The sequence below is a fragment of the Diorhabda sublineata genome, chromosome 1 (assembly GCF_026230105.1).
Source record: "Diorhabda sublineata isolate icDioSubl1.1 chromosome 1, icDioSubl1.1, whole genome shotgun sequence".
NCBI lineage: Eukaryota > Metazoa > Arthropoda > Insecta > Coleoptera > Chrysomelidae > Diorhabda > Diorhabda sublineata.
In genome coordinates this window covers 38,372,118-38,387,131 of record NC_079474.1, presented here as the reverse complement: position 1 = coordinate 38,387,131, position 15,014 = coordinate 38,372,118, and the positions used below count along the sequence as shown (strand labels likewise).

At 30.1% G+C, this 15,014-nt stretch overlaps 1 protein-coding gene across 2 annotated transcripts in view; it reads left to right on the top strand.

Annotated features, from left to right (window-relative positions):
• LOC130441456 (mucin-2-like) overlaps positions 1–15,014 on the top strand; it is an 89,034-nt gene that overhangs the window by 15,913 nt on the left and 58,107 nt on the right. For both annotated transcript variants that reach the window (XM_056775159.1, XM_056775167.1), the window contains exon 2: positions 5,739–5,888. In XM_056775159.1, the coding sequence (XP_056631137.1) occupies positions 5,817–5,888 (72 nt within the window). In that variant the 5' untranslated portion in view covers positions 5,739–5,816. The remainder of the gene's footprint in view (positions 1–5,738; positions 5,889–15,014) is intronic.

The window sequence follows — 15,014 nt, the reverse complement described above, 5'->3', positions numbered from 1 at the left end:
AATATTAAAAGTAATCTCTCAGATTTATGTAAAATTTTGACAGATGACATCAAAAGCAAGGCGGTAACTAACAATATAATAGCCACAGCAAGTTGTGTCAAGTCTGGAAAGTCTCTCTTTTAAAGGCCGCTTGACATGATGCAAGACAACGTGCAATGCACTGCAAGACGCAATATTTCTTGATCATAAGCATGTGCAAATGAAGTTTAGTTGAATGTTTTATGCAAGATCTCGCACTTGCAGCTTTATCGGTTTATCAGTTTATCGTTATTTTATTGCGTGCAAGTTGCAATTATAGGAAGAAATCTAGTTACTTTTGGCTCAACAGATCAGCTGAATTTCGTAAAACTTAGTTTTATTCTCATTGTTAAGTAGGCACAAAAAATTAAAAGAAATTTGAGGTTGGGATTTTAATTGATACTCTTTTTTGTCTATCGCACTCCAAAAGCAAAGTTGCGGAAGTTATAATTAATGCTAGTGAGGAACTGACCACTTTCTCCTTTTTTACTTTACCTAGTTTTGTTATTTTCATTTTCAAACCGCACAAAAGTATTCATCTATGCAATATATTGCCTTGCATTAAATTTTATGCAATTTCTTCCACGTTGTCTTGCATCATGCCAAGCGGCTTTAATAAACCGTCTTCGACATATTGAAGAAAGTTTGAGAGATATATTTATATAGATCTACTGGTAAACCCAACAATTCTTTTGAATGGACTTGATTTTCCTCAATTTTTCTTATAATGAACCTCAAGGAATCGTTGTTATTGTCTACTAGATGCAATCATAACTTTAGTATTTCATTTCAAATTGTCATTTATATCTATAAATTTTGTCTACTGTTATCCCATATTATCGTTGGTCTTCATTTACTTTTTATGGTACCTATGTTCGTATTTATCCATCCAAAACGAGCAAAATAAACGAAATGGGACGAAATAAGTTAGCTAATAATCTGATTTTAGTAGTCTTTCATAAAAAATTACTTAAATTTTCATTGGTTACCTTAGAGTTTAATTTTGAATGCATAGGTACTATGAGGTCTGGTTATTAAATAACGAGTCTACGGGCCTATAGGGCGACCTAGACGGGCGGGGTAAAAAACGAATAGTATGTTGGGTATCTAGATATCTTGTCTATGGTATAAATTGTAGCAAGAGGCCTATGAAGACAATTCTCTATATCGTGCACGTGTTTTTGAGTTTATGAGTGGTGTAAGTGCTTTAGTGAGAGAGAGCACTACAGATGACCAGCGCCCAAGTCGCCCTGTGACTGTTTTAACTTCGGAAACAGTGACCAAAATCAACCAAATTATGCGTGCTGATCGTCGAATGAGCATCCTGATGATTGCTAATGCTGTAAACGCCGATAAAGAAACGGTGCTCACCAAAGAAGATTTCTAGCACTGCTTCCATCAATGGAAAAAACGTATGGAAAGATGTGTGGCGAGGGAAGGGAGTATATTGAAGAGGAGCATTCGATTTAGAATAATTTTTATAATAAAACCAATCTCGTTATTTATTAGTCAGACCTCGTAATTCCTTTTTGTAGTGTGTGTTACCTTGCGTCATTTCTAATCAACTAAACTGAATAATTATTTTTCGGTTCATTTGAAAATAGCGAAAGCCAAACTGTGCTACCCGATTGATCTAAAATTAATAGCCTTCAGGCTTTTCTACGTTCATTCATTTAAACGAACATACCGATTATGTTTGTTTGTGGGTGTGACACTCTGTAAATAAAACGAATTTCGAGCTCTACTAGTTCTACCTTGAATTAATTTCAAAATATTACTCATGCATGCAACTGATTGATATGCTATAAATATTGCAAGTAATGAGATTGTTTCAAATGTAGCTATTCACTTTTAGTATAATGTTATTTTATTATTAATTACTGTTAGCAAATGTGGAAAACCTATAATATTGCAATCTATATCAATACTCTCAAATGCTAACCAGTTTTAGTTGTATTCTATATGATTATTTCATACCTCTCTAATTAAAAAATAAAAATAGAGCGTTAAAAACGATATAATTAATATTATTAATAACTAAATTGCTTCTCCATAGTCTTCAACTTTTTAAAAGTTCTACCAAGAACTGAAATGTGGAGGGATTGTGTCGAATTTCGAAAATTTACAATTTTTTAATATTGGTTAGGTAACCATAAGAAGTGCATTCACACCCATCAAATTCATCCATATTGAATATATTGAACACACGGTTTACAGTACCACTACACAAATAGTCACAATTACATTGTCTGACGCATGTTTCGATAAGTTATCGTCTTCAGACATTGAAGCAAACATTTATCTTGTCAAAACCTGCGTCAGACAGTGGAATTGTGAGTATTGGTAAGTGTAAACACTGTGTTCAGTATGAATATCACTAATGATTCCAAAAATTCCAATTTACATATTGAATATGTCAGTACTTATGAAGATAAAAGTCTGGATAATGCAAATTTTCTGTGTCACCTTCAGGATTTGAGACTAATAGTTATTTATTGAATTGTTTGTAATAAGAGTGACGATCTATATCATTCAGATTCTTTTTTCCATTCCAGTGATTAATGTTGTAATCGTGTTATTATTATTCTTGATTTACTAAAAATTATAGTTATTTTGATGTGATAAGAGTAGAAAGCGAATTCAAATATGTTCCAATCATCATGAGAGTAAATAAATATAACTTTTTCCATAATATGATGTTATCTACTTTTTATATTGTTCAATTTATATTGACATGAATCCTAGTTTATTTTGGAATAGATTATTTAATTATTATATTATGATATCTGCAAATTGTGAGGTGATATTAACCTAAACGAATATAGAAAGTTAAAACAACATACAGAAAGTGAGAGCCTAGCTCGTTTATTATTATATATATCAAAGCTCTTACAATTTTCAGTTGATCGGTTTTGTTAAATAGTATGCTAACAAAGAATGATAAGTATCACTTAATTTGCCGACATAATGGAGGTCAGACATTTATATAGAAAAATGTTGTATACATTAAATTATAGATGTAAAAATTACTTATGTCTTAGAGCTATGAAATTGTTTGCTTTTTGCCTCAGATATTCTGAAAGTATGGATGCAATAATTAATTCTGAAGTGATTCAGATTCAGAAATAAACAGAATGCCTGTTCTTTGTTCAAGTTACAAACTAATTTTCAAAAAAATGTATAATAAACGAAAGAATCATTTTAATCGGAAGTTTCTCAAAAATAATTAAAAAAAATAGAATTAACTGAAAGCTTCAGTGATGAACATGATATTTACCTGGTAAGATACAGGCATAGGAATATTTTGTGGCACCCATAATCGTCGTACAATTGCATAAACTAGAAATGGAAGTGATATTTTTTTAGAGAATCTGTAAGTTTGTGATCAAAATATTATAATGAAAATCGATTACTTTAAGTGTCTAAATGAGTGCCGTATGCTACTAAGCCCCCACAAAATGTACCCTTAGACAAGTTGTTACTTACTCCAAAGACGAATTAAATTATTGTTACGAACGCGTTTCTGCCCTGGAGCCGGTCCTGCCTAGATGCAGTGGAATTTTCAAATTCAGCGAAGGCGCGTGGCGTCTTTGTCATACTTTTTATAGACCACGGAATCCGTCTGATATTTGTTTCATATGAGTGTATATTATAGCAGGAGGTTTATTTACATTGTTTCTTTTGAATAATTCATAGGATGGTCTATTTATTCGTTTTGTTCCTTTATTTACTAGAGCTTTTGAGAATTTATTTTGGGATATAGAAAGAAGTTTAGCTCAGATTAGTTAGTTTATAATAAATAGTCGTAGTAGACATACAAAACTAGAAAGTAATCGGAGAATATGAATAAATTATATAAGTTAGATAAGTGTTAGTGTTAAGTGAGTTATATAGATTAGTTGAGTATTTAAATAAATTAAGAACGTAAGAGACAGTGTTTATTCACTCCACGGATAGAAATTGTATAAATAAATAAGAAAAATATTACATTATATTTGCTGATAATGGTAATGTTGGAACAGTGTGTAGTTGAAGTATTTCGTTTGTTTTTGATTGATTCCTGCATTTCTTCTTCAACAATACTGGTATATTTTTATCCTTCATGGCGTTTAAAATAAGTTCAATCAATCAGCAATCTAGTTGAAGTTTTCAGAGCCTTTGAAATAAAGTAAAAAATTTACTGTATTTCAAATGCACTCGAAAAATAAATAAAATTTTTGCCGTAAATCTTGATACAATTATTCTTGGAAATGATTCAAATGATAGATGCTGATGATGACAAAGTTGAGGAATTATATTGTGATCATAAACCCTACGTACTACATTAGTTGAAATTATTCAAAAATAACTATAACGCGTAAAATCTAATGAAAAAATAAATAAACATGGTTATAACATCTGGTATACGCATTTTGAATATTATTCTACTTTACTAAATAGAGGACTCAACTAATTATTAGCAAGTAATATGTATGAATAATTTCATATTTCTGTCCTTATACATTGACAATACACCTTTTCAATTTTCTCATCATTAGCGTGTATTATTCAAATTTTTCTTGAGAATCATTTGTACCAAGATTTACGCCATTTTTTTTTTCATTTTCCAGTCCTTTTAAACGGGGCGTTATTTTAGAAAAACAGAGATGCAAAATAATTCAAAGAGCACAGATGAAAGAGAACTTGATCTACTTTGCTGGTTGATTTATCTTATTTGAGGAGCCATGGAGGATAAAAGAAATCCAGGAGTTTTATTGGAAGTTAATTGAGTAATCAATCAAAAACACAGGAAAATTTTCAATTGCATCCTGCTGTAGAAGCTGTTAACAATGAAGACAATGAAAGCAAGCATAAACCAATTTTATAAATATAGTACACACGCGTTGTGTCCAGTTCTTTACAAAATTTTATTTATTAAAAGAAAAAAGAAAAATTAAAAATAAACTCTGTGTTTCATAATGAAAAATAATCACGAGTTACATCGAGTTTCGATAAATTAGGTAAATGAGAAAAAAAGACTTACTTAGTGGATGATTTTGGGCAACGGAAAAATAATTCGGACGACCCAGAATAGGAATCGAACCCAAATCTATTTGTTACGTGCTGGAAGCTTCATATTTTAGTCACCTACATAAGAGATCCACTGAAAAAAATTATCATCCATCTTACCGTATAAAACCATGTAGAGCTTATAAAGAAAATAGAAAGAAAATAATAGAATGGGAAATATCACTCAGTGAATAGTTTTCAGTGATCGAAATTCATTCGAACAGTAACCAAACTGGACATAAGATTCAGATCTATTGGTTAGAAAAGTTAGTTAAAAAAGGTTATATCAAGCACGCTTTGATAATATTGACATTAATTTTGCCATCAGTAATTTTATTCTTATGCAAAGCATTATTTTTTACTTTTTAGTTCAATTATTGCTAAAAGCTTGTTTTTTTTTGTTTAAACTTTAATTAATTCTTGACATTTGAGGGAAATTTCGTCCGTATTTTAATGAAATAAAAATGCTTTCAGATCTTTTTGATAATTTCTTGTGAACCAGGACTCTTAGAATCAATTAAATGGAAGGTTACATCTAATTTTAAGGTTATATGATTGGAACTAAGAATATCTAGTGTAGTATATGTATGCATTTCCATTAGGATGTATTCATTCATCATAAGAAATTATTTTATAATATCTTTATTTTATCTATGAATATTTTGTTGCAGGCTTGTATTCTACCCAGGTCTCCATAGTCTACAAGATTCATTTTTTCATTCCAAACTAATGAATTATCCAACGTTAAGATGAAATTATTTCCATTATTCTTATTCTTCTTTTTAGTCTTACAAATTAATGCACAACGAAGGACGACAGCAGTAAGTATTCATTTTCCTACTATGTAATTTGATATGTAATAATTTGAATACGAAGTATCTTTGAAATCCCTTATGTCTTTTAATATTTACATCGATAAACTGCAACACTTAATTTTTATAGCTACTTTTTGTTAATAACTTCCAAATATTTATAATCATTATCAATAACAAAAAAATAGAAATTGAAATGCTACTAAAAGTCGTTTTGCACATATCTGTTTGATGGTTGATTTTCATATATCTCGATAAAAGCAGAACCAAAGAATTGCTCTATGGAGATATCGGTGTCTCTAGAAGTCTCTATGGGGTTAGAGAACAAATTAGCGATAACAATTCTTCTTTTAAGAGTTGCAAGTATTCTTTGATTTTTTTCTTTCGATTTTTCAAAGAATATTGGCGTTCAATTTGATTTACTACAATTCCTATGGAGGTTTTTCTTCATCCAAGTTACATTTTTTTGCGCTCTATATCGATAATTTTATACTTCCTGTAGGGTTATCAGTTTGTACCGTTGCAATTAATGTGGTTTAAGAATCCATGGGTAAATTCAACATCATTATATATTCCATAATTTGTGGAAATTTGTTTTTAATTGGATAATCCATATAGAAAGACTGGCATTGCTTATAATCGACATTTTTTAGAAATAACATTTCAAACGAAAGCAATGTATATTTTTATATTTAATACGCAGATTGTTAGGAGGTAGACATGATATTTTTAATTTTTTTGTTATTTGTAAGTTTAAAAATTTTTAGTACAGTAGTCATTTATAACCGTTTAAGAAAAGCTACCAAACGACAGTGTCATTATAAAGACAGACATTATATCAACAGATCAAAACACTTTCAGGAGAAAATATCAGTATTTGAGCCATTACAAATTACATACTATCTTTATATATTTATGCAGTTAATAGTAGTTTATAACAAAAATTTCTTTCGGTTGAAATTCAAACAATAAATAAATATTATTCCGATTTATTACTTCTTGGATCTTCCCATATTTAACTTCTTGAATACATAATATATATTTTAGGTTTATTTCAATTAATATTTTTTGAAATACACCTAAAATAAAGGCCAGATCGTAGCTGAATATTCTGAAAACAACCAACTTTTCATAAAAAAAATTTCAAATAGATCAATTTTTTATTTTAAATGACGGTTTTTTGAAAATTTGTGAACATAGTGGTGTTACCAGCTTTGAAGTGATAACTAATTTGTTAGTTTATTTGAATCACTTACCATATAATAGTATCTGAAGTTAATAGAATTATTCTGGAAATTATTGATAATGTACAATATTGTCATGAGATTTTGAGCATTAAAGTATTTGAGTATATGAAATTACTTCTCCTTTTTTTTATAAAAGCATTAAAAGACCTCCCAATCTATTTATAGAGGACACATTTTATTAAGCTCGATTTAAAACGGAATACGCAAAAAAACGCCGTCATTCTATTCATAATACTAATTCATTTGTTACATTTTAGTGTCATTTTGATCTGAAAATGCTCAGCTTTCCAAACAACCAGGTATAAGTTATTACCGACGAGTTAACCTAGTAAATTATTGTGATAGGTTATGTAATATAGAAAGGAGTCTTGAATTATACAAAATTGAAAGCAGAAACATATTTATCAAGAACATATTAAAGAATTTGCCCGTCTCATTGATTCGTGATGAAAATCATCATTATCAAACAATAATTCGAATACTGCTCTTACATGATTAAGAAAGATTTAATTATTAACACATCATTCAATAAGTCGTGTTACTAACTAAGAAAAACACATTTTTTTTCCAAATATCGATTCTATTCATCAATTTCAACGCATCTTTAACTTCTCGATGCCGCGATTGTAGAAGGATTTGTCTTTTGTCTTAAAAGAGGTTTCAGTTTCATCAATTGCTTCTTCATTTGAGTCTGAATTTCTTACCGGCGAGCATATTTTTGAGATCAGCGAATATCCAGTAGTCACTGGAGGCTACATCTGGACTATACGGTGGATGATGAAGCAATTCGAAGTGTAATTCGTACAAATTAATCATAGTTGCCACTTCTGAATTGGTACATTGTCTAGGTTATTTCTTCGACATATGAGACCGTTTTTCCTCGATTTATAAACGCGGAAAAAAGCTTTCTCATGTTCATGCATCATTGTAAACAAACTGGGTTCTGATATTTTTACGGTCTCAGCTATCCCACGGAATTTCAATTTAGGATTAGATATGAACAATTTGGGGACTATTATGTTTTCTAGAGTAACCACCTCAATGGGACGACCAGAAGGTCGACCATAATCGGTATCTGTACGACCACGTTTAAATTCAGCAAACCAATAACAAATGGTTCCTTTTGATGGTTGCAGAGTCCGAATAACACTCGTGAAGCTGTTGCTGAGCTTGTATTTTTCTTTATCAAAAAGCAATGATAAATTGACATTTGAATGACTTTCACTTTTTTCTGACTAATCGAAATTTCACACCTAGTCTTTTGAAAGTTGGTAGTTCATAAACGTCATATGGATTTGACAATCGCAGCGCCATCTGTCCATGAGTCACACTGTTTATTTAGTATAATACATTCTCTTATTTCTTCGAAGGACCTGGTATATTTATATTTGAAACAATTCATAATATATCAATCGATAGATAATGAATTGAATTAATATACGCGAGAAAATCTTTATAATTTATTATTGTGCTTAACTTTCCTTTGAGTGAACGTTATCATTTATCTATTCACGTTTTATTACTATTATCATGGCATAATTGTTTATTGTTTCTTTTATATGATGAATTTCAGTTATTTCAAATAAGTTTAATCACATGTCTTACTCATCTGAATCTGAAAAATTCCGAGGAGTAGATTAGAAAACATATAGTTTTCGATTGAAGTTCTTATTTTCCATTCCAAAGGAAGAACTTTCTGTCAGAACAGGAAATTATTTGCATTATAAATTAAAATGAAATTTGTTTTACTCAAATTACATATTGTGTAATCACTACAGTCTTACTTAAAGCCAGCTTCTTTGGCTAGTGTCAAGTACTCACAGAAATATGAAAAGTAAAATTATAATAGATCGGGGGCTCCCAAATTTCTTCTAATTCGTAGATTATTTTTAAATTATTGCTCATTTCGGCGGATCCCCTGTAAAAATATTTCTACTATATCTCCAAAACTCGTCGAAAATTTAACGTACAGAACTAGCTATGGACATTTGCGAAGACACCTGTCAGCCTCCAGTGGATTACAGGGGTTCACCTGGACAACTTTTCAAATCATGGAACTAGACGAATCAAGCGGGAACTTAGTCAATTTGGGATAAAAACTGAGCTAAATAGTTGGGAAAAGGTGAACGTTTTAATGCATTAAAATCAAATGTACTGAAAACAGAGATCGTATTGATATAAAACCATTCTACCATCCAGAATTATTTTAGTTTATACTAACATTTTTGCTACAGTTTCAGCTCTGGTGTTTAATCTTGTATACAGTTGAGAAGTGTGGTAATTTCCGGTACAAAAATATCTCTAATAAAGAGATTATCTTTATTAAGTGGTACATTTAGAATGACATTTTTCTATCGGAGTTTTCCCAGTATCTTGGTTATTTCTCTTCTATATCATCATTCATCATATTTTGTACAAAACCATTAAGTATGTCGAAGTAACTACAATCGCAAAGGAATTCTTTTTGCGACTGGAGGGGTTAGATACAGTCTTGATTAGTAACTCTAGGTCTTAACGCGGCTTTGAATAGGTCACCAGCAAAACAATATAGAAAATAAAATGCTTTTTCACGGATATTCTAAAGATATGAATGCATATTTTATTTCAATAAAGACTCATGTTAGATTCGTTGATGGATAATTGTTTCTTTAGTGCCATTTCAGAATGTTACTAATGAATACAAGAAATGGAAAGCGTTCTATACTAAAGCAAAATACAGAATGTAATCATTAATACTTCAAAGTCTATTAGTGTCCACGTGATAAAATTTCACATTTCTCTTTTCCTTTTGTAAACAAAGCTTACAGTTGGATCATATATAGACTAAAATTGAATCATGGTTCATTCCCACATCATATAAACCTTCTGTTTTTTCGGTTTAAAGATAAATAAACTGACAACAAATCTTTTTATACGAGAACTATATCAATCTCTCAATTAAGTACGAGAAATGAGAATATATTCAATTTGATAATAAAATTTATTAAGACTACTAATATTAATATATAATTCATTTATCTTCATCAACCAGTTTGTGTCTTATAGCTAGAGTTGATGCTTTGTCCATATCATACACATTTAATCAGTTATAAAATTTTACATTAAGGTAATTGATAGCAATAACTAATACAAAAAGTAATTTTTACGTGATATATTGATTGAGAGAACAGAATTTTTTTATTGTTTGCCGTAGAAATTACACTTTACCTGTTCAAAACACTACATTTTCTTCAATGATTACAGTAAATGAAGTAATAAAATAATAATGAAAAAATTGAACATACTACATTTTTAAAGTTTCATCTACTTGTAATAAATATTTCTTTACATGCTTTCTTTATTTTTCAAATGATGGATTGGTTGACATTAATGATTTTTTTATTTATATCATCAATTCAATTATACTTTCTCTTCAGAAAATAATAGGTGACTATTTCGCTCTTACTGATTATTGATTTTGCACCTTATATACTATAACATATTATGGTATAATGTAATGTCTTATATTGGAAATTTATCACTATTTATTTGATGACTTTGGTGACGAATGCATGGGAATGTTATACTTTCTCTAAAATTATCAGAAAAAAAATACAATATACAATCAATTTTTGTCAACACGGCAATTAATAATTGATAGTAATAGTAATATTACTACAGTTATTAAAAGTCTATATTCTGCTCCCATCATATTATAAAAAGTACTTCTTGTGGTAGTTGTAATATTGTTAATAATTTGTTGTTCTTGTTAATTACTACCACAATTTTTCTTCCTAGCTCTATGTTGTTACTTTTGATGCCGTCAATAGAACCTGCCGCTGATTTCCATGCTCCTGGTTATTTCATATCTGTGATGTTACTAGAAAGAATTGGAAATATGAAATTGATTATCTGGTTTTTCAGTAAATTCATTCATGTTCATTGGTGTAAATGTCTGGTCTTTTTTGCACGCTTAAAGCTTCATATAATTATATGTATTAATATAGTTAGGATGAATTGTCGCAGAGTAGGGAAGTGATTTTTGGGTTAACTGCTAATCGAAATTCCTTTAGCATTCTTCTTTCTATTTGATATTTTAGGGAGCTCTTGTGCTTGTGGCTAGCTCCAATACGTTAGGACGACTACTGCTAAGTATTTTGAACTTAACAGTGTTCAAAGTCGTGATATTCATCTTGTACGCGAAACAAATAGACTTGAAATATGGTAAAATTGATGTTTGTAGAAACAAAAGTAGCAAACAAAAATAACTCATTATACGAGGGTAGAATACTAAACTTTATCCACGACCACTGAATATTTCTGCTGAAGTTATTATATTAAGAAATTTTTCACATTATTAGAAACACTCATTTTATTTTACGAATAGTTATCAAAAATTATTATAATCGTAAAATATCTCCATAATAATCAACACAAAAATCTATGTATTAATTTGACAAATATTGCGCATCAAAGCTTATAATATGATGGTATGGATATTCATAGCTATTAATAATCCCTTTTGTCAGTTAAAAATTTATATTATATACTTTCCTTGACTTTTCCGGCAATAAATTTAATTAGGCAACCTTAGAAGCTACTCTAATTTCTGGTGATGTTAAAGAAAGGTAACTTTTATTTTATATATCCACTTTAATTGATTTTTAAACATAATTTTATACAGAATATCAAAAAACGGAGAAATCTGGACAAACAATAATGCTGACAGTTAAAAGCTATTTTAATTTACAAATTGTTCCTCAAACCATGGTACGTACAGCACCAATGTTCCATGCCTTCAAAATGGAGATCCTGGTTTCGAATCTGGTCTAGGAAAGTATCATTTCCTAATTTATTGTCTATGTACAGAACTTGATTGGAATTATTTAGTAGTGTATTGCAAGATTAAAATATAAAAACTGAAAGCAGTCGTGGATAAATAATATTATTCCATCGAATTGTCAATCTTATTCAATTGATATGAGTAAGAGACAATTAACATTTGTCAAAATTCTCCAAGTTATAATTGTAGAGAAAAAACATGGTCAAATCATTTTGTAAGCGATCCCGGCTCATGTTTTTATTTAGTCATTTGATATATTTAAAATTTGAAATCAGGTTTTCCTGTTATTGGATATTATTTTATAAAAATATTTAAATCGTACTCTTTATATTTTTTTGCTTTCTCCTGTTTGCCTTACACATTTCATTTGTATACCAAGTACTTTCCTAATAAAACAATTTTAAACTATTATACATACATACATAAATATAAATATAATATATAATATATATATATATATATATATATATATATATATATATATATATATATATATATATATATATACCATAATATTTTGCGCTTAGTCATATTTCCAACAAAATAAAAACCAGAAAAAGGTTATTTTTCAACAGTTCTACGCTAAATTTTGACATTCAATAAGCGTCGAAGTAGTGCCCGAGATAGAGAATTAACAACAATTTGGAAAGCTTTACAGAAAATGACTTTCTATATCTAAACCAACACCTTAATATTATTGATTCAATTTCTTCTGCAAATTAGTGAAAATCATCAGTTCTTTATTTTAATAAGTAAAAGTTATCATTCCATATTATTTATCCAAGTTAGTCATTGCTTTTGTAGGAGAATCAAAAGCAATTATGTACTGTTATATCTACCGTAAATTATTTACAACCCGACATACTTTCACTGAAGCCACAAAAATTATAACAAGAGTTTTATTTGTTATATCTAAATTGTGAAACAATATTTTATATAAGAAACTTTTATGCTTATTATAATATTCGATGTAGTGTACAGTGTGTACCTGAGTTAGTTTCATTCATTCTAATTCTTAGGAAAATCAAATAGGAAGGTTCCTCACATAACCAGAAATGCTGAAAAATATTTTGTTGCGTGATATTATAATTATTCGTTCCAACATTATGATTTGAAATTTAACGTTTGCCAAAAATGAATATAAATACAAGCAAAAGTACATCGATACTTCTAAAAATAACAATTCTGTTGGATATTATGTTATTTTATGTTCACTCATTTGCATTTTGATCCAATATTGCTCTACTTAAAGTTTTCAAGATACCAGGAAAATCGTAATACACCCAACTTTCTTATCTAAAAGAATTCTTAGAAAATATCTTCAGCTCCCACATCCTTTCCCATTATAACTACACACTGATTGTTTTAAATATAGGCTTAATCGGAAACTAAAATGTTGTCCTTGCAGAAAAACCAGATATACAAAGTCTAAATAAAGAGATAGAGTTGCTTTTTGGATTTTTCTTTGAGTGCAATGAGGCGTAATAAATATGGGCTTTGGTTTAATGGAGATGGCTATGATATAGTACGGTTTTCCTCTGCAATGCTTGGACTGGGAGGTTATTGATGAAGAAGTTTTGCACACGCTCATGTTAAGGTTCCCGTGTTTATGTTTCCTATGATGTTTGATTAGAAAGGTTACAAGAGTTACAAGTTCTATAAACTTTTAAAAAGACATTTCGAACGACAAAACAAGGTTTGATAATCACAATGATTGAATTGTCTTTTACCCGTGTCAATGACTCTTTAAAGTATTAAAATGAAAAAACGTTTCAATTCAATCTAACACTGCCAGGAAGGAAGATAAACGGAAATTACACCTGATTATTTCGTTCAAATAATTGATTAGACTGTTAATAATACACCGATTCAACTGTGAAACAAAACGTGAAAAATAATGAGGGAAAGTATTTTTGTATTTTATTACTACCGGAGATGAATTGCCTGAACTCGTAGTTTGTTAAAAATAAATATTTTCACAAAAATACGTAGTCCTTTAGAATAAAGATCATTTGCTATGCAGAAAGAATTTAAATCTCTTTTAATATGGATTTAAATTCCAAGAATGGTTAGTTTCGTTGTTGAAATTACTTTCACAAGTTGATATACCGTGCCAAAATGTTTGTGAAATGTTTTAGATAATAACAAACAAAAATCAATGGGCCATCGTAACATTGAATAAAACCTCTCCTACCGTGAAATAATTCTAATAAAACTTGGAGCAGCATTCGTTTTAAATAAAAGGAAATATATACGTACCAGGGTTCAGTCCATCATACCAAATGTATGGTTTGCGGTATGTAATATCCTATCTAACAAGAAAAATTGTCGAATTTTGTTTTAGAAAATTGTCGAATTTTGTTTTAGAAAATTGTCATATCCGTGCATCGAAATATCGTGAGCATTTCGACAAAATTAAGGTCCGATACGTTTAAAGGCTCCTTGTATCCCATACCGTTATTTTGGAAGAGTGGAAAAGTGGTCTTTGTAATTTCTCTTGGAGGTTCCCAGTGAAACAGTAACTCCAGTTTTGCTTATATACAAGGGCAACCTCAGATTTTTTTCAACCTCTGATCGTTCCGTGCAGACGATGCACGGGCAGAAGAAAGCCGGCATGCGCTCTAGGCGACTGCGAGCTCTCGCACTACACACTCCGCCATTGTTGACATTCAGGAGTCAGTCGGCGTTGTGTGATAGCCACGTAAACATGTCCGCCATTATTGATGCTCGCGCCAAGTGTCAATTGCGAAGTGTGATTCGTTTTCTACAGGCTGAAGGCAATAGTGCTGCAGAAACTCCGTCGGTGAATGAGTCGTGTGTATGGGGATAACGTAATGAGTGAAGGTGTGAGTAGTGTGTGCGTAGATGGTGTTGAAAGTTTGAAGATGGCCGTAATGATATTCATGATTAAGGGGGCGAAGGACGTAAATCTTTCACTTCAGATGACCTGGTTCAAACGAGTTGACATAATGGTTAAAGAAATTCATTGGCAGCAACTTTCTTTGAAGATTGTATTGAAAATCTTGTCCGCAGATAGACAAATGTCTCAATCTCGGTGATTTTATC